The sequence below is a fragment of the Tasmannia lanceolata genome, unplaced genomic scaffold (assembly GCF_043159265.1).
Source record: "Tasmannia lanceolata isolate RefF3 unplaced genomic scaffold, GAP_Taslan_0.1 ptg000015l, whole genome shotgun sequence".
In the NCBI taxonomy this organism is placed as follows: Eukaryota; Viridiplantae; Streptophyta; class Magnoliopsida; order Canellales; family Winteraceae; genus Tasmannia; species Tasmannia lanceolata.
This window is the reverse complement of record NW_027518692.1, coordinates 14,055,543-14,076,459: the sequence shown is the minus strand read 5'-3', so window position 1 is coordinate 14,076,459 and position 20,917 is coordinate 14,055,543. Positions and strand designations below refer to the sequence as shown.

The window sequence follows — 20,917 nt, the reverse complement described above, 5'->3', positions numbered from 1 at the left end:
ACATCAGTGGGTCCCACAGCGGGTCCCACATCAATGGGTCCCACATCGGCGGGTCCCACAGCAGGTCACACATCAGCGGGTCCCACAGCGGGTCCCACATCAGCAGGTCCTACTATGAATAGTAGTTTTGAATAGTACTTATAAATAGTAATTATGAATAGTAGTTTTGAATAGTACTTATAAATAGTAATTATGAATAGTAGTTTTGAATAGTACCTATAAATAGTAATTATGAATAGTATTTTTGAATAGTAATATTGTATAGTAATTATAAATAGTAATTATAACAGTCTTCAGCACAGGAGTCAGTCCTTCAGTCAGTCCAGGAATTTTTCCTGTCATCATAGGGGTTAGGATTCTGTCCATCCTCCCATCAAGTTGTGATCTTTACCCGCTCCTGCAAGGTATAGGATGCTGTCCAACCCTTGCCGAGTTATTTTCCTGTTCGTTCCCCCGCAAAGTATAGGATGATGTCCAACCTTTGCGGGATTCCAGAAGTCTCCCTACCCTTATGATGATAGGATTTTATTCTCTGGTGTCAAAAAAAAACAACAAAAACATTCCAAAAACACTTGAAAACAACAAAAACATTCCCAAAAACACTTAAAAATTCAAAAACATCTCAAAAACAATTCAAAATCCAAAAACATCTGAAAAAATCAAAAATCTCAAAAAAAATCTTGAGTCATGTGCAGAGTAGTTAGGAATTCAGTCCGAACTACGTTGGCTTGATCCCTTTCAACAGGGTACGTAGTGCAGCTTGGGGTCCACATCCCAGGTCCAGCCAAACCTTTAAAAATAAACATTTCAAATATTTCCAAAAATACAAAAAACTTCAAAACCTTTTCAAAAAGATCTTCCCCTAGAGTTAGGAGTCTGTCCAAGATATTTAGGGTGTTTTAGAGTTAGGAGTCGGTCCTGATTTGTATTGATATGGTGTGTCCTGTCGTGTGAGTGTCCCTAGAGTTAGGAGGCCTCAAGTCGATCGGTTAGACATTTAGTCGAACCGATGGCTAGACTAGGAAGCATATAGTCAACCCATGGTTTTCCTTAGAATGCACAGCCTAGATACACATAGGATATAGGGCCCACCTGCATTAGCTTAAGGCTAATCAACTTGCATTAGTTAGGGCATATAGAGTCCTAAAAATTACAATCCACTTGAATTTAAGCAATCGCACAAAAAGCTTTAAACATCAGTCGAGTCTAGTGGATCGAGTCTAGGATAGCGGTCCTAGAGTTTTAGGCATCGTAGTTTAGAATAGGGCACCGAACTACGTTGGCTCTGATTCTTCCCGAGGCCGGGATACGTAGTGCAGCTAGGATGGATGGCCATCCTGGTCCGAGTCAAGTATTGCATTAGAGTCTAGGGTTTGTCGTGTCGGGTCATGTGTCGAGTCGTGTTGTGTTGTGTGTTTTGCTGTGTTTTCTTATTTTTATGTACAGATCCTATACCTTTAGCTGTAGCATGCATGTGCTTGTCCACCAGAACTTAGACACCAATTAGGCATGGCACTCATAACCTAGCTATTCTTAGGCGACATATCTTTCATTTCTTTTGTGTGTGCTTCTTATTCATCTCCGAGACATGCATGATTAGCTAGACGTTATCTCGGAGATATTCGTTCTCATTTCGCATGATTTTCGCCCAAAACTCTTCAAAATTAATAATAAATGGCATAAGAGACCAGGTGCTAGCACTTGGGCGAATTGGGGGCGCCTAATCCCTTCCCCATTCGTCATCAGGCACGAACCCTATTTTATATCTCTGGTTATCCGTTGCAACAGAGCACAGCATGGGATCCAGGGCCCACTTCCTTGGATGGCGACTCTTCTTTGTTTAAGATACGCCTCGAATCTGGGCTAGTCCCCGAATCGAGAGGTATCTCACTTTACATCGCCGCTCATGCTGTGAGGGGCACTCTTTCGAGAGTTCCTTGGTGGGGCTCTCCTTCACGTGGATGATCTAGAGAGACTCGCGCGGGGGCCCGTCCTCCACGCCCGTCCCGGATCGGGGTCCACAGACTGGCGACTCTGCTGGGGATTTCTTGAAACATTGCCTAACTCTGTAAAAATGCCATTGTTACTAATTTTGAGGAAATTTGGGCCAAAATCGAGTTAAATGGGAACTTTATCGTTAGAAATCCAGGGGCACCAAGTAGGTGCGTAAATAAAACAAGGGATTCACACACTGCACATCATGCATTGTCATATTCTTTATTTCTTTCATTATTTTCCTTATTAGCCTCAGGGAATAGATAGGACGCGCACCAGATGGGAGCCGTTGTATCTATTTCCTAGCTATGCGCCGGAGCTGCAGCCGTAGACACTGGGTGTGCTGGTGTTCTACAGCAGCCGATGAGCAATGAACATACTCTGTATAATGCTGGGTGTGCTGGCGTTATACATCAAGGGTATGGTCATAGGCATAGTACCCTGCAGAAATGCCTGGGCCCTACTTTCATTTCATTATATTATGTATATATATTAGTTGCTCCCTTTAGAACCAAAATTAGGGAACCCTTGCTAGGACACTATATATATGTACTCATGTAGGACGAACATATGTTGCTTACACATGTGAAGCCTAGAGTTAGGAGCCTTGTCCGATTTGTAGACTAGGGTAGCTCACCTTGTGTGGCTACAGCGCGGTCCTAGTACACTCATCAGTCTGTCACGAGTCGAGACCTCTTTGGCTCCGCTAGATCAGGTTAGGGCCGGTGCCCCTGGTTAGGATATGTATGTATATATGTACGTGTACGTGTTATATTTATTCTCAGATTAGGACCTGTCTCCTAGATTAGGTTTCTATGTCTGTCGCAGTCGTGCATTCCTTCAGATCTGATCGATGACCCTTACTCTTGCTTGGCAGTCAGCCAAGTCAATGATTTACCCCGTAATCTCTTATCATATGGTCCCCCGGTGTGTTGGGTTCATGTGTTCGAATTGTTCTGATCCATTATCATCAGGTGGAGTCTATTCCTTCTTTCAGTTTGGGTCTGGCCGACGGTTTTGTTCACCACCTTTCATGGTCATGGTCCAGTCCTTGATTCCTTATTTTCCTGTTCGGTCTGTGTGCTAACCTGTTAGACCGGGGTCTGTCTATCAATAGAATTTTCTGGTCTAACTATCAGCTACATAGTTTCATTCCCTAGTCTTCAAAATGGTTAATCATTTTCTCTGGTCTTTATCCTGATCATGGTCTATGTTTTGTCTCCAGAGTTTATGGTGGTATTGTTTCTTTGTACATGTATTACTCGCTGAGTCGATGTACAGTTTTGCCATCGTCTTGTACGTACCCTATTTGTTGAGTCAGTCGCTCAGATCAGGCCACCTTTTGCAGTAGGCGTTCCAAGTCTGATCCATCCTATTTGCACTCCTTCGATGCAGTCGATAGTATTTCTTTTACCTTGTTGAGATTATGTCTGTCGTTTTGTCTTCAGATTGTACGAGTCTTTTCTGTATATTCAGTGTTGTCGGTTGTTTAGGTTAGGACCCTCTTTTCCAGTGAGGGATTCCTGGTTTAATCAATCATATGTACATTCTTTCAGAGTCACCTGATTAGTGGTCTGTACTCGTCACTCTCGTGACCATGACCTATTCATTGCCTTTTTTATCATGAGTTCATTCATGTTGTGTACACAGATCCATGACATATATGTATATTACCCTTCGACTGTGTACCCTTTCTTTGGATGTGTCATAGATCCGTACTGTGTATAGATATTACTCATTGGGTTAGATTTTTGCTATTTGCATGTTCTGTCTTAGATGTGGTCGACGGCTTGTCCGCTGTCTCTGTGACCATGATCTATCATTATCGATCCTCTTGACCATACAGTTGTCAATGTCCATCATCATATTTGAGACCCAGTCTATGACCTACTTCTGTCATTTTGTGGCCGTGGTCTACCTTTCTGATCTATTCGAAAGTCCACGTTTATTGATGAACAAAATTTGTGTCACCAGTTGTATCCTTCCCATGATCGGTCAAATTTATCCCTATTATTTCATTATTCAGGGTTATCTTCACTCTCTTCTGATCTTATCCTATCTGTGATTAGGTTAAATCATGTCGAACAAAGTGATGAGGGTTTGGATAAGTGAGTCAATTCGAGCTCTCCCGCGCGAGCGTGCACAGTGGAGTACGGCCGACAGGTTCATCAGCACGTTTAATAATTTGAGCGCATCCGGTGTGAATTGGCAATTTCTTCAAGCAGCTGCAAGACTCTGGGATCCTATTCTTCATGTTTTTCAATTTGGTCCCTTTGAAATCTGTCCTATATTCGAGGATTGGTGCGCCCTGTTAGAACTCCCACCCGAGGGACTCTGGATCCAACCTTCGAGTATAGCGTCTCCTCGTTCCATTTTCTGTAAGCTTTTCGAGAACCAAACTGTTGATGCTATGCCCTATTTCAAAGACACGTACGTGCAATTCGATGACCTCATTGAGCGTTTTTCTAAAAACGTTGACCCTATCGATTCCCGTTTCCAAAATTGTCGACGCAGTGCCTTAATCTTTGGTGTCCTTGCACGTCACGTTGTCCGTGAAGACTCCAGTATTGCCCCTGTGACCTTATTGAGTGTAGTCGATCAAATTCATGAAGGAAGGAATCCTGTCCCCCTCATGCTAGCAGAAACCTTCTCTGGGCTGGATCTTATTGCTAGGCAAGAGGTGAAAGATAATTTCCATGGGTGCGTCAAGTTACTTTATTTATGGCTCTGTGAAAAACTCACCATCCTTCGGCCACAGAGTTCCCTTCAGTACACCCTCAAGGATCATCTTTCGTGGCAACCAATGGCCAATAAACCTCAATCCATTGATGAGTGGCGTAATTGGTTGCAACACGTGGAGGAGGATCAATTTCACTGGGTGAGTCATTCATGCTTACATGTTATCACTAGCACCTACCCACACCCATTTGTGTATCTTATGGGTTTGGAAAAGTCAACCTTTTATGCGCCCACTCGTCTGCTTCACCAGATCACGGGAAATCCATGTCCTCCCGGATTTGTAACCCCTCCTCCTTGCGAAAAGCTTACTCCCGGTCTCATAAAGTCTATAGTAGCTGCTTGGGGAAACAAGGTTACCACTAAGAGACTTGCTCTATCATCTAAAGTTCATCGGAAGGAGTTACCAGAAAAGCCTGCGGGAAAGAGAGCTCGGATCATGGAACATTGAAGACCATTTTCATGCAATTGTCATTTTAATTTCAAGTTTCATTATGCTCATTTGGTTCATCTACTTGTTTATCAATCGTAACTACAGTCGGATTTGTGAATCGTAACTACAGTCGGATTTGTGATTAATGAAAATGTGTTCTTTTCAATTTCTCTTGTCTGGAATTTGTGTGAAGTGTTCCATCTCAATTGTCAAATGTGCAATCTAACTTATTAACTTCCATTCAGGAGTCTTAGCAGAACATCATTGCTCCCAAGAAAGTCAATTCAAAACCGGCCTGGTCCCGTCCGTCTTCAGATTCCAGGCTGAATAGACTTTCTTTTTCCCCAGAATCCTTTACTTCTCCTGCGCCGCTTCTCCTTGGTTGTCCAGAAATTCTTTCACCCATTTCACTTGCATCTGAATCAATGGAAGGTACCGGAAACAACAATCCAGATACGAATGAGATGATGAAGGCTATCCTTCTTCAGCTGAGTGCCATGAAGGACGACATAACCCTCTTGAAAAATGATCATCTTTCTACCTCTAAAGATCATGCCAATCAGCAGTCTCCAGTCATACCTTCCGTTCCTCTTGTTCCATCCAGGCCGGCTGTATTGCCTGAATTCGAAGACTTTGATGAGGGCCAGTACGCAGCAGAGAACTGTCTTCCCAACCTGGGAAATCCTGATAAAGCACAAGAATTGGCTGGCCAAATTGAAAAGCTGACCCGGGATATGGAAACCATGAAGTGCCAAGGTCCCAAAAATTTGGATATGTCTGAATTCATGATAGCTCCAGGGGTCGTACTTCCGCCCAAGTTCAAAATGCCAGACTTTGACAAATACGACGGAATGGGGTGCCCTCGTAGCCATCTCAAGTCAGTCATTCCTCTATTGCAGCAGCACGGTTTATCCCCAGAGCAGATTGCTTTGGTGTTCCCTAGAACTTTGACCGGGACAGCCAAGAAGTGGTTTTTGCATCTGAAGCCAGAAGAAAGCAGGACTCTTGAAGGTGTAGCTAACAAATTTGTTCAGCAATTCTCCATGGAAGAGGGGATTGACGTGACAAAAAGGGATCTGAAATCGCTGAAGCAGGGACCTAATGAGACATTTACTTCCTTCATTCGACGATGGAGGAGAAAGGCAGCACAAATGACCCACAAGTTACCGGATGACGATCTTATCAAGATTGCCGTCAAGAATCTTTCCCCCTTTTACTTTCCTCATATGTCAATCCAGTACTTCAATGACTTCGATCACCTGATCAAGACCGGGACAAGAATCGAGGACATACTGGCTAAGGGCGGCCTGAGAACTAGGGCCTCCACTTCAGATGTCAGAGAGGGAAAAAGGCCTATGGCGCCTCCGAAGGAAGTTAACAACGTGAATACTGCTCGTCCAGTTAGGAGAGAAGGTCCCGGAGGAGTTCGTCCGGAAAGAAATGAGCCCAGAGAGTTCACTCCTTTACCTTATTCCCTGTCTGTAGCTCTCAAAAAGCTGTTGAGAGACAAGAAGATCACTCTACTAGAACCCCGGGAAGTTCCCAATCCTCTCCCGAAATACTGGAGAAAAGATCAGTACTGCGAATATCACCAGAGTGTTGGGCATTTGACTGACAGATGTTTGGCACTAAGGCATAGGATCCAGGATAAGATCGAGGCAAAAGAAATTGTGGTGGAAGCTCTTCCCAATGTCACCAGGAATCCATTGCCGACGCATACTATGCCTCCTCCAAATGTCTATGCCATTCTTACTGAAGAGGTTGTCCTGGACCATTCTCGTATATGCGCAGTCATCTCTGATGAGCCATATATCTTGAGATGGGAATCCGATGATGAAGAATTAAAGCGCGAAGAGCCTTATGTCTTATCCTCTGCGCACGAAGTTGGGGAATCCTCTGGATGTCCTTATGTCCTCAGATTCGAGGGGGAGGAGGAGAAAAGCGAAGTCCCATATGTCCTTAAGCTTGAAGATGAGGACTTGCTGCTGTTGAACGATCAGTGTGATGAGGTTCGCCATGTTACCCGCGGTGGACGTTTCTTTAAGCCTCCTGAGTTGAGAGCAGAGAATCCTGCTGAGATCGCCAGAGCAGTTGAAAACCAGAATCAGAGACTGAGTCCTGAGGAAGATGAGGACATTCTGTTGAAGCAGCTTAGGAAGACCCAAGCCAATGTTTCTATCTGGGGTTTGTTGATGTCATCACCTAAACATCGTCAGGTTATGCTTCGCGAACTGAATACAGCACAGGTGTCTGTGAATATAACCCCTGATGAGCTGGTTGGGCTCGTATCTATGGCCAGATCAGCTATGACCGTGTCCTTCTCGGATGAAGATTTGACCCCGGAGGGTAAGAATCACACAAAATCTCTCAGAATTACCGTCGTGTGCAATAAGAAGAAAGTGCCAGAGGTTTTGGTCGACAACGGGTCAGCTCTGAATGTGTGTCCTTTGAGCACCGCTACTGCCTTGGGGTTTGGGCCGAATGACTATATTCCGTCGGAGCAGGGGATACTAGCTTATGATGGGACTAGGAGAGACGTCATCGGCACCTTGGTCACCGAAATTGAGATCGGAGGTGAAGTGTTTGACGTAGAATTCCAAGTTCTAGATATCAAGACCTCTTTCTTTCTCCTTCTCGGCCGACCTTGGCTTCACAAAGTCGGAGTAGTTCCTTCCACTGTCCATCAGAAGCTCAAGTTCATCAAGAATAACAGAATTATCACTGTTAGAGGGGATCCAGAACCAGAGGTTGGGCAGATTTCCCAAGAGCAGATCGGTTCAAGCACCATAGATGTCAGTCTGACTGGATTTTCACTTGAAGTTTCAACCATTACTATGGAAGAAGCCATGAATGAGGAAATTTTGTTTATGTCCAGTACAAATGCGCAGGTAGCCCGAATAATGCGCAAGTATGGGTATATTCCTGGAACTGGTCTGGGGAGAAGCCTGCAAGGTTTAACTGAGTGGCCGGAGCTGAAGGTTGCAAACAATTTGTTCGGGTTAGGATATGAACCCACCCAGAAAGAGATCAAGGAGAGAAAGCAGTACATGCTGAAGTGGGCAGAGCTGCGTCGTCGGGGCCTAGAGCTGCCTATGGGGCCGTTCAGTCTGTTGATGAATGGTAAGTACAGGAAAGAAGGAGCCGATCGCCCGTTCTATGGTTTTCCCGAGCCGTGGTTTGATGAGTCTGGAAAAGAGTTACCAGGTTTTGAAATCTTCTCCACTGATGAATTGCCAGATGAATACTTCCATGGACAGATTGTAGCCGTCGAAAAGCAGGAATCTGATTGGGCTAAGAACTTAGAGTCGCAGCTTCTGGACTCCCTCTTCGAGGTTGAGGCACCGGTCATTGCTATGATCGGAAAAGATGCACGCTTCCTGAATCCGAAGGGCCGAATTACCCCAGCTGAGGTACCCCTTGATAACTGGACTTCTCAGGTCATTCCTCAATTAGTTCTTCAGTGTGGTCATGTTCCTCCAAAAGAGTCTCAAGTTTCTGAGTATGTGTCTGTTTCCGAGTCAAATATAAAGTCTGCTATTTCTAACAATTCTTTGGATGCAGGTACCTTAGAAAGCTTAGACATTCCTGGTGTGGGTGGCGAGTCCTCCGGTATAGATGTTGTCTATGAAGATGAGTCTGTTATGGAATATACTACAAAGTCCATACATGGTCCAGTTGAGTCAAGTGTCAGCATTTCAGTTGACGATGCAAACTTTCTTTTTGAGCATACTGTAAAGCCTGCTGTGGGCCAGTTGATCAATGATGTAAACTTTGATTCTATGAATGAAATAAAGGACTCGTTTCAGTATCTTCCTGTCTCTGTTTCTGCTTCTCAAATTGATAAAACTAATAACAATGATCAAGACTCCCCCTCTTACGAGGATGTCGACGAAACTCCCCCTGAGATCAAACACATGATTACTCAGGAGGAGCAGCGTCGGGCTAAACCACTTGAAGAAGAAATTGAAATCGTCAACATAGGTGATGAAACCTTAATTCGGGAAATACGGATTGGCAAAACGTTATCCCCGGAGGAGCGTGAAGAATTAATCACTTTGCTTAAAGAATACGAAGAAGTTTTTGCTTGGTCCTATGATGACATGCCAGGATTAAGCGAAGACATAGTCCAGCATCGTCTTCCCTTAATCCCAGGCGCCAAGCCGAAAAAGCAAAAACTTCGAAAATTAAAACCAGAATGGGAATTGAAAGTCCATGATGAAGTCAAGAAGCTGTTAGATGCGGGCTTCATTCAAGTGGTTGAATATCCGGAATGGCTGGCTAACATAGTACCGGTGCCCAAGAAGGACGGAAAAGTCAGAATGTGCGTGGATTTCAGAGATTTAAACAAGGCGAGTCCCAAGGATGACTTTCCTTTGCCGAGCATCGATCGCCTGGTGGATAATACAGCTGGTCACGCTTTGTTATCCTTTATGGATGGGTTTTCCGGATATAATCAGATCAAGATGGCCCCTGAGGACATGATAAAAACTGCGTTCATCACTCCATGGGGAACATATTGCTACAGAGTAATGCCGTTTGGGTTGAAGAATGCAGGGGCAACCTATCAGAGGGCGGCTACCACCTTATTGCATGACATGATTCACAAAGAGGTCGAGGTTTATGTCGATGACATGATTGTTAAATCCAAGACTCGACCAGAGCACGCCATAGTCCTGGGGAAGTTTTTTGAAAGGATCCGGAAGTACAAGCTTCGCTTGAACCCGAGCAAGTGTGTATTCGGGGTCACTTCAGGGAAGTTGTTGGGATTCATGGTCAGCGAAAGAGGGATCGAGGTAGATCCTCAAAAGATCAAAGCAATCCAAGAGATGGAGCCGCCGAGGACCGAGAGGCAGATCCGGGGTTTCCTGGGAAAGGTTCAGTACCTCAGAAGGTTCATAAATCAGTTGACAATGACGTGTGAACCCATCTTCAAGCTGCTGAAGAAAAATTCTCCGAAGAAGTGGAATGATGAGTGTCAGGAAGCATTTGAGAAAGTCAAGCAGTGTCTAACTTTGCCTCCTATCCTGTCACCAGTTATCCCGGACCAGCCACTGTTGCTGTACCTGTCTGTCACTGACACAGCTATGGGTTGCATGTTAGCCCAGCAAGACCCTGAGTCGAAGAAAGAAAAGCCTATCTACTACATCAGCAAGAAAATGCTGGAGTATGAAATCAAATATTCTATCTTGGAAAAGACTTGTCTGGCACTGGTTTGGGCAACTCAGAGGCTTAGGCATTACCTGTTATCGAACAAGGTTCTCTTACTCTCACGGATGGATCCGTTGAAGTACTTGTTCGAGAAGCCCGCTCTCACCGGGCGAACATCCAGATGGTTGCTGCTATTGTCTGAATTCGATATTGCCTATGTGACCCAGAAATCAGTTAAAGGGCGTGTGATAGCTGAGCAGTTGGCTGATGCGCCTATAGATGAGAATGCCGTTCTAACGGCAGATTTTCCTGATGAAGAGATCATGGCTGTAGAAGAGGAGGTCCAAAGCACCAGATGGTTGATGTATTTTGATGGTGCTGTGAACAACCGAGGTCAAGGAGTTGGAGCAGTGTTGATATCTCCGAAGAAAGAGTACATCCCTGTGTCCATCAAATTGCAGTTCAAGTGTACCAACAATGAGGCCGAGTATGAGGCTTGCATTGCTGGTCTCGAAGCAGCCTTGGCTCTGCATATTCAAGGGATAGATGTTTTTGGGGACTCGATCTTGATCATTTGTCAGATCAATGGTCAATGGAAAACAAAGGAGGATAGATTGATCCCGTATCACACGCACCTGGATTCCCTGGTCAGGAGGTTCAAGAATGTTACATTCACTCATCTGTCGAGGACAAGAAATCATTTCGCGGACGCTTTGGCTACGCTAGCCTCAATGTTAGATATCTCTGCATCAATGGAAGTTCAGCCTCTAGCAGTGCGGTTACAATGGGCTCCAGCGCATGTGAACGCTATAGAGATAGCAGCCCGATGTCCAGATGGAAAGCCCTGGTACATTGATATAAAGAATCTCATTTTAGGCCAAGGGCACCCCCCTGAAGCGTCAGGAAAAGAGCGGAGATCTCTCCAGAAGTTGGCGGCTAACTTCATTATCTGTGGCAATGAGCTCTTCAGGAGGTCGTTTGATGGAATCCAACTTCTTTGTGTAGATGAAGATCGAGCAGCTAATCTCATAGAGCAGACGCATGAAGGAGTCTGTGGGCCTCACATGAACGGGAAGATGCTGTCGAGAAAGATCCTGAGACTTGGGTACTACTGGCCAACCATGGAAGCTGACTGCTTTGCTTTTGTGAAAAAGTGTCATAAATGTCAGGTTTATGCGAATCTCATTCATGTGCCGCCTTCTGAGTTACATTCTCTGACTTCGCCGTGGCCGTTTTCAGTCTGGGGAATCGATATTATTGGAAAGGTGTTTCCAAAATCTTCAAGTGGGCATGAGTACATCCTGGTAGCCATCGATTACTTCACTAAGTGGATCGAAGCCGCATCCTTCGCATCGCTGACTTCAGCCTCAGTTGCCAAATTCATTCGAACAAACATCATCTGCAGATATGGGGTACCGCATGAGCTGATCTCAGACAATGGATCGCACTTCAAGAAAGAAGTGGTACACCTCTGTGAGGAGTTCAAGATCAAGCATCACAAGTCCTCACCATACAGGCCTCAGACAAATGGAGCCGTCGAAGCCGCAAACAAGAACATCAAAGCCATCATCAGCAAGATGACAGAGACGTATAAGGACTGGTCAAATAAGTTACCATATGCTTTGTGGGCTTATAGAACGTCGATCAGGGCCTCTACGGGAGCTACGCCATATTCATTAGTGTATGGGATGGAAGCGGTCCTACCAGTTGAGCTGAGAATTCCTTCGTTAAGGGTAATGATGGAAGCTGATTTGCCAGAATCAGAGTGGGCAAGGGCCCGGTATCAGGAGTTGCAGATGATTGATGAGAAGAGGCTCAGAGCCCTGTATCACGTCCAGGGATATCAGCGTCGAATTGAGAAAGCCTTTAACAAGAAGGTGAAGATCAGAGATCTCCAGAAGGGTGACCTCGTTTTGAAGTCCTACAGGGCACCGGTCTATGATCCCCGAGGAAAGTTCAGGCCAAACTGGTCAGGTCCTTATATTGTCGATGAAGTCCTGCCTGGAAAAGCCGTCAGACTCCTTGATCAAAATGGTGAAAAACTAACAGAACCCACAAACCTTGATCAACTTAAAAAGTATTATGCTTGAGACACCGGGAGGCCGTCCTTGGTCGATCTGAGCTTCAAAGCCAAAAATCCCATTCAAAAAAAAGAAAAAGAAGGGAAAGTCAAAGACCGTTTGCAAACCCTTTGAGCCAATAATCAAAATTTCTTTGTCACACTCAAACCAGGGGCATCTTTTATGACTTGCGTCATAAAAGATGCAAAGCCTGAACTACGCCATGACCTGATCCCTTTCCACAGGGTACGTAGGCAACCTGACAAACTCGGGTTCGGTCAAATCTTTCAAAGCTTTCGAAAAAAGAAAAGAAAAGAAAGAGACTTAAATCAAAGCAATCTCTACCCGAAGTCCCCAAGGGGCGAACTACGCGGACCTGATCCTCACTCTTTGGAGGTACGTAGGCTATCTGGAAGGGTCCAGATTCGGTCCAGTCAATGCAAACATCCTAATCCAATTCTTTCAAACCCTAACCCACCTAGAAGTCCTCCTGGTGTGATAAGGCAAAGGTTTGTGGCAAAACAGAAAAAGAAAAGAAAAGAATAATGAAGTCTTAGACCCGCTAGACTGAAAACCCGAAAGGGCGGTCTAGGCAAAAGTTAGGGTCATTCGCCCGCTAAGTTGAAAACCCGAAAGGGCGGCTTAGGCAAAAATCAGGGTGCAGAGCCTGCTGGATGGAAAACCTGCAAGGGCAGGCAGTCCAGGCAAAAATTAAGGCAAGCTGTCCGCCAGATTGAAAACCCAAAAGGCAGTCTGGTCATGGCAGTGACTTCTCGCGAAGGACTAAATTTCAGAAGCTAGCAAGACGTCATACCTGTATCGGCATCACTTCAAGGTCTGAAAAGTGCCGGCAAGGCTTCCTTTGATATTCCTCTAAGTTAGGGGTTAAAACCGAGCAATCCAAAAGGTATAATAACCATGACTAAATACCAGAAAGAGGCGAAATCACCTTAAAACACGGTATTCAAAGAGTTCCAAGAGTGGTAAACTGTACCATCTTAAAACAATTATCAAATTGAGAAGCAGATTCAGTCTTTCTTCAAAGTCAGTCTTGTAACTCGGTCGTGTAATCACCAAAAGTCCTTTGTCAAGCAGTCGTCAAGGTCATTCTTTGTCAAGTCAAAGTCATGTACTCAGTCGAGTCAGGTGTGTCCCAAAATGACCTGTTTGGTCCAGTATCCTTTCGAAAAGCTGAGGTAGCAGGTACCAGAAACTGAAGTCGCATCTCCAAAAGGCGAAATGACCTATACATGGTCTAGAAGCGCGGCAAGCTCTCAGGCCCATTTGAAATTCCTGCAGCAGACGGGAGGTTGAAGATGTGTCAAGCGGAATCAGTCTGCTTGGAAGTTGAAAGTCATTGCAACCTGAAGTTCTGATAGCTGGCAGAAAATTGACAGTATTTCAGGCAGAACCAGTCTCTTGTGCATTTTGAAAGCCTTTGAGGCCCGGAGCCCTTGCAATTGGCATAAAAGTGGTAGACCTTTCGGCAAGAGTCGGTCTCTTGTACCTTCAAAATCTTTGTAACCCAAGTTTCATAAAAGAAAGCTTGGATCTGTTTGAGTTGTGTTAAGACTCCTGAACTGGAAGCGAAATTTTACTAGGGGCATCTTTTATGTCCTGACGAAAGTCAGACCATAAAAGATACCTAGCATGCATTGATGTTTGAGATATCAGTTTTAACGAATCAGGATTTGAGAAAACTTGAACGCATTTTTCAAATCAAATTTTCAATTTAGGTTTGATCATGATGCTGTCTAATCATTCCGTTTTTTACGATCTGTCAAGATGCTGTCTTCTCAGATCCCAATTTAGGTTTGATCATGATAACTGTCTAATCATTCCGCCATGTTGATCTGTCAAGATGCTATCTTCCCAGATCCCAATTTAGGTTTGATCATGATAACTGTCTAATCATTCCGCCATGTTGATCTGTCAAGATGCTGTCTTCCCAGATCCCAATTTAGGTTTGATCATGATAACTGTCTAATCATTCTGCCGTGTTGATCTGTCAAGATGCTCTCTTCCCAGATCCCAATTTAGGTTTGATCATGATAACTGTCTAATCATTCCGCCCTGTTCATCTGTCAAGATGCTGTCTTCCCAGATCCCAATTTAGGTTTGATCATGATAACTGTCTAATCATTCCGCCATGTTGATCTGTCAAGATGCTATCTTCCCAGATCCCAATTTAGGTTTGATCATGATAACTGTCTAATCATTCCGCCATGTTGATCTGTCAAGATGCTGTCTTCCCAGATCCCAATTTAGGTTTGATCATGATAACTGTCTAATCATTCTGCCGTGTTGATCTGTCAAGATGCTCTCTTCCCAGATCCCAATTTAGGTTTGATCATGATAACTGTCTAATCATTCCGCCCTGTTCATCTGTCAAGATGCTGTCTTCCCAGATCCCAATTTAGGTTCGATCATGATAACTGTCTAATCATTCCGCCATGTTGATCTGTCAAGATGCTATCTTCCCAGATCCCAATTTAGGTTTGATCATGATAACTGTCTAATCATTCCGCCATGTTGATCTGTCAAGATGCTGTCTTCCCAGATCCCAATTTAGGTTTGATCATGATAACTGTCTAATCATTCTGCCGTGTTGATCTGTCAAGATGCTATCTTCCCAGATCCCAATTTAGGTTTGATCATGATAACTGTCTAATCATTCCGCCCTGTTCATCTGTCAAGATGCCGTCTTCTCAGATCCCAATTTAGGTTTGATCATGATAACTGTCTAATCATTCCGCTTCGTTCATCTGTCAAGATGCTGTCTTCTCAGATCCAAATCCAGGTTTGATCATGATAACTGTCTAATCATTCCGCTTCATTCATCTGTTAAGATGCTGTCTTCTCAGATTCCAATTCCGGTTTGATCATGATGCTGTCTAATCATTCCGCTGTGTTGATCTGTCAAGATGCTGTCTTCCCAGATCCCAATTTAGGTTTGATCATGATAACTGTCTAATCATTCCACTTCGTTCATCTGTCAAGATGCTGTCTTCTCAGATCCCAATCCAGGTTTGATCATGATAACTGTCTAATCATTCCGCTTCGTTCATCTGTCAAGATGCTGTCTTCTCAGATCCCGATCCAGGTTTGATCATGATGCTGTCTAATCAATTCGCTGCGTTCATTTGTCAAGATGCCGTCTTCTCGGATCCCGAATCAGGTTTGATCATGATGCTGTCCAATCATTCCGCTTTACAATCTCCAAATCCCTGAGTGGCTTAATTAGATGTTGTCTAATCATTCCATTCTGCAATTGGTGAGAGTCTGTCTCTGTCTCACTATCCCTTGAGAGGCCATCTCATCCATATATCCATAATTGAGTTACGAGTTCAAGAGAGGCTATCTCACCAGCGTTTGTAGAGTCAGCGTCCGGGGAAAGGCTATTTCACCATGTTATCTTTGTGAGTATCATTTTCAAAAAAAAAAAAACAAAAAAAAAAAAAAAAAAAAAAAAAAAACCCTCTGATTTTGGGCCAGTCAAAATGTGTTGTCTGTTCAGCTTTGACATTCGCGCGACAAGCACGCTCTGCCAAAGAGGGGCATCTGTAGACACCCCATTTTGACAGGGCCCTAAAACCGCGTATTCGAATGAAATCCCAAGGTCAGGCGGAAAATGAATAGAATGAATCCGAGCAAGAGAGAATTTGGATCCGTTTGGTGGGCCCCATTTGTTTAGATTTGGATCAAACAGGGGGGCCCGCACATTGTAAAGGCATTTTTTGTGGGTCCCACCAAGAAAAAGACAAGTAAAAGAAAGCTTATTAGAATTATTTGTGAAACGGCTAAATGAGCAAAGTCTTTGAGCTCTCTTTCTTTATTAGAAAAATTATTTTGAGGGGATCCAATGAGAAAAGGAGGGCACTTTTGAAAAGACAACCGTCATCCTTATAATATAAAAAGAAACATTGTTGGACTTTTGCTTCTCCTCTCATTTGAAATATGGCAATGAAAGAAGGGATATTTGGGGGAGGCTTCTCTCTTTTCTATTTTTAACAAAAAAAAAAAGAAGATATACGTGCATGGAATAAATGGGTCCTACCAAAGCTATATTTTCAACAATAGTTTCTATTCACGGGTTTTGGACGGTTATATGGAACAAAGACTTCTTACTGTTTTGATGGGGTGTTTTTCTTTCTTTTCTTTTTTTTTTATATATATGGTATGATTACAAGCCATGTGTGAAAAAATAAAATAAAAATCAAAAGTCTGGTCTCGGTCTTCCTGCTGAGCAGCTCAATGACGTCTCCCAACAACCCTCTCAAAAGCCGAAAAATCCGCCCTCTTCCGAGGACGGCTCACCTTCTCCACAGGATCCCATCTCTACCTCTATATGGGGATCCTCTCCTCTCACTCTGGGGGACTCTGCTCCTGACCTCTCTCTGCCTCATCCTCTCTTTGTTTTCAGCTCCCACTCTCTCTCACCCTCTTCAGCAGATAAAAAAAAAAAAAAAAAAAAGGGGGCTAGCCAACACCATCTCCACCGGCATCCACATCTCCTCCACCCCACCTCCAGCGGGCCCCACCTCCAGCGGATCCCACATCAGCGGGCCCCACACAAGCACGACTCTGTCAACACTTTCCTGGATCTTTTGTGGTGTAAGTTCATTTTTTTTTATTTTTTAATTATTCATTCTTTGCACTACACGGGTCCCACAGCGGGTCCCACATCAGTAGGTCCTACAGCGGGTCCCATATCAGTGGGTCCCACAGCGGGTCCCACATCAACGGGTCCCACAGCGGGTCCCACATCCGCGGGTCCCACAAGCGGGTCCCACAGCGGGTCCCACATCAGCGGGTCCCACAGCGGGTCCCACAGCGGGTCCCACATCAGTAGGTCCCACAGCGGGTCCCACAACAGCAGGTCCCACAGCGGGTCCCACATCAGTGGGTCCCACAGCGGGTCCCACATCAATGGGTCCCACATCGGCGGGTCCCACAGCAGGTCACACATCAGCGGGTCCCACAGCGGGTCCCACATCAGCAGGTCCTACTATGAATAGTAGTTTTGAATAGTACTTATAAATAGTAATTATGAATAGTAGTTTTGAATAGTACTTATAAATAGTAATTATGAATAGTAGTTTTGAATAGTACCTATAAATAGTAATTATGAATAGTATTTTTGAATAGTAATCTTGTATAGTAATTATAAATAGTAATTATAACAGTCTTCAGCACAGGAGTCAGTCCTTCAGTCAGTCCAGGAATTTTTCCTGTCATCATAGGGGTTAGGATTCTGTCCATCCTCCCATCAAGTTGTGATCTTTACCCGCTCCTGCAAGGTATAGGATGCTGTCCAACCCTTGCCGAGTTATTTTCCTGTTCGTTCCCCCGCAAAGTATAGGATGATGTCCAACCTTTGCGGGATTCCAGAAGTCTCCCTACCCTTATGATGATAGGATTTTATTCTCTGGTGTCAAAAAAAAACAACAAAAACATTCCAAAAACACTTGAAAACAACAAAAACATTCCCAAAAACACTTAAAAATTCAAAAACATCTCAAAAACAATTCAAAATCCAAAAACATCTGAAAAAATCAAAAATCTCAAAAAAAATCTTGAGTCATGTGCAGAGTAGTTAGGAATTCAGTCCGAACTACGTTGGCTTGATCCCTTTCAACAGGGTACGTAGTGCAGCTTGGGGTCCACATCCCAGGTCCAGCCAAACCTTTAAAAATAAACATTTCAAATATTTCCAAAAATACAAAAAACTTCAAAACCTTTTCAAAAAGATCTTCCCCTAGAGTTAGGAGTCTGTCCAAGATATTTAGGGTGTTTTAGAGTTAGGAGTCGGTCCTGATTTGTATTGATATGGTGTGTCCTGTCGTGTGAGTGTCCCTAGAGTTAGGAGGCCTCAAGTCGATCGGTTAGACATTTAGTCGAACCGATGGCTAGACTAGGAAGCATATAGTCAACCCATGGTTTTCCTTAGAATGCACAGCCTAGATACACATAGGATATAGGGCCCACCTGCATTAGCTTAAGGCTAATCAACTTGCATTAGTTAGGGCATATAGAGTCCTAAAAATTACAATCCACTTGAATTTAAGCAATCGCACAAAAAGCTTTAAACATCAGTCGAGTCTAGTGGATCGAGTCTAGGATAGCGGTCCTAGAGTTTTAGGCATCGTAGTTTAGAATAGGGCACCGAACTACGTTGGCTCTGATTCTTCCCGAGGCCGGGATACGTAGTGCAGCTAGGATGGATGGCCATCCTGGTCCGAGTCAAGTATTGCATTAGAGTCTAGGGTTTGTCGTGTCGGGTCATGTGTCGAGTCGTGTTGTGTTGTGTGTTTTGCTGTGTTTTCTTATTTTTATGTACAGATCCTATACCTTTAGCTGTAGCATGCATGTGCTTGTCCACCAGAACTTAGACACCAATTAGGCATGGCACTCATAACCTAGCTATTCTTAGGCGACATATCTTTCATTTCTTTTGTGTGTGCTTCTTATTCATCTCCGAGACATGCATGATTAGCTAGACGTTATCTCGGAGATATTCGTTCTCATTTCGCATGATTTTCGCCCAAAACTCTTCAAAATTAATAATAAATGGCATAAGAGACCAGGTGCTAGCACTTGGGCGAATTGGGGGCGCCTAATCCCTTCCCCATTCGTCATCAGGCACGAACCCTATTTTATATCTCTGGTTATCCGTTGCAACAGAGCACAGCATGGGATCCAGGGCCCACTTCCTTGGATGGCGACTCTTCTTTGTTTAAGATACGCCTCGAATCTGGGCTAGTCCCCGAATCGAGAGGTATCTCACTTTACATCGCCGCTCATGCTGTGAGGGGCACTCTTTCGAGAGTTCCTTGGTGGGGCTCTCCTTCACGTGGATGATCTAGAGAGACTCGCGCGGGGGCCCGTCCTCCACGCCCGTCCCGGATCGGGGTCCACATCCACCACATGCACCATTCCTGCCCGGTAATCGGTCTTCGATTCCAAAAGCTAACTCTTTTAAATTTATTTTAAATGGCTCATTCAACTCTTTGTTAGTGTGCGAACTAAGTGACATGCATCCTAAAATCTAATTTCAATGTGAATCCTAGATGTGTATCTTGATTTCTTAATTTATCTGGATTCAATCTAAGTGAAAGTTCTCCTAAAATTCTAATTTCATGAAAAATCTTAAGTGATTTAATTAAGCATTTACAAGAAAATTAATATACAAAACCCCATAATTTATTATGGAGCCGACTCGCGGTTGGTATGCCATCAGACATCCAAGCTGCCTACGTACCCAAGCCTCACTGGGATCAGAGTCGACGTAGTTCGGTGCACCTAAGCTAAGCTACTTATGTCTAACTCAACTAAGACACCAATCTAGACTGGATTGACTGTTTCAACAGTTTTAAGAGAAGTTATTTAATTCAAGTTGAAGATTTTATTATCCTAGGACTTCATCTAAGATGCTATATGATCATATCTAAGTGCAAGTTGTCCCTTAGATTAATGCAGGTTAACCTACATCCTAGGTAACTAGGCTTGTCCTAGGGAAAGATTGGGTGACTAGTGTAACTAGACCTATGGCACGGTTGCTATCCATAGCAAACGTCCGTGATGAGGTTGGACTCTTAACTCTAGGACTCCCTAAAACCTAAGACTCCCTAAAACCTAGGACACAACCTGACATAAGTGTTCCTAAGTTGGGCTCTAATGGTTCTTATATCGGAAACCATAATCCAATGGTTCCGAAAGACTCGAGACAAATCGATTCAAGTTCTTGAAGTTAATTAATTTTAGATTTCAAGGATTTTCAGTTTCTGAACATTTAAGGGATACCAAAGGTTCTAGGGTTCACCAATTTCGGCCTCGAATGGCATCCAAGGAAGGGAATCGTGCGCTCTTTCCTTGTGTAATTTAATACTTAGGTTATAGCATCTTATTGCCTTGCATATCTCAGGATTTCCGTGGATAGTAACCTCGGAGCCAATAACATGCTATAGCTTAAATATCCAAATTGTCAATGATCGGTTGCAATTGGGATGCGATTATGGATGCACTGGCCATTTTACCAGGAAAATCTAAGGATCCTAAGATTTCTGTTTCAATGGATTAATGAATTAATATGTGACAAAAATTTAAGGTTCTTTATAAACTTTATGATGATTTTTAATTAATTTTGAATTTCAATGGATTTTTTTAATTTTAAACCATATGAGTGATTTTACAAGTGAAATTATTGCAAACGAATTAGAAATGAATTGAAAATTCTACAAAAATAAGATATGATGGGATGTAGCTTATTGAAAGAGTTTTGCAGATTTTTATATTAAGCTCATATTTAATTTTGATTTAACAATAATGAGACCAGATTGTAAAAATAACACAGAAACTACTAGAAATAGAAATCTAAATTCATTAAAATTTCTACAGTAGTAAGATATAAGTAAACATAGCATGTTGTGAGATTTGCATAAATTTTAGAGACTATTTATTATCAATTTCGGATTTTTCAATTTTCAGACCAGATTATGAATTTACACTACAACCCTTAGGAAACAAGATCCAAATCAATTGAATA

At 43.5% G+C, this 20,917-nt stretch overlaps 1 protein-coding gene across 2 annotated transcripts; it reads left to right on the top strand.

The window, feature by feature from the left end:
• Positions 1 to 7,423: 7,423 nt before the first annotated feature.
• LOC143847003 (uncharacterized) lies at positions 7,424 to 9,200 on the top strand. 2 transcript variants are annotated; one of them, XM_077355654.1, is made up of 2 exons: positions 7,424 to 8,574; positions 8,726 to 9,200. In XM_077355654.1, the coding sequence occupies exons 1-2, from the start codon at positions 7,456 to 7,458 to the stop codon at positions 8,732 to 8,734; spliced, it is 1,128 nt and encodes a 375-aa protein (XP_077211769.1). In that variant the 5' UTR covers positions 7,424 to 7,455; the 3' UTR covers positions 8,735 to 9,200. The 2 variants fall into 2 exon arrangements, with proteins under 2 accessions (XP_077211769.1, XP_077211768.1); XM_077355653.1 differs by having other exon boundaries at positions 7,424 to 8,601.
• The last annotated feature ends 11,717 nt before the right edge of the window (positions 9,201 to 20,917 follow it).

Coding starts and splice junctions, on each gene's coding strand:
- LOC143847003 (XM_077355653.1), top strand. CDS start 7,456: ATGGCCAGATCAGCTATGACCGTGTCCTTCTCGGATGAAGATTTGACC.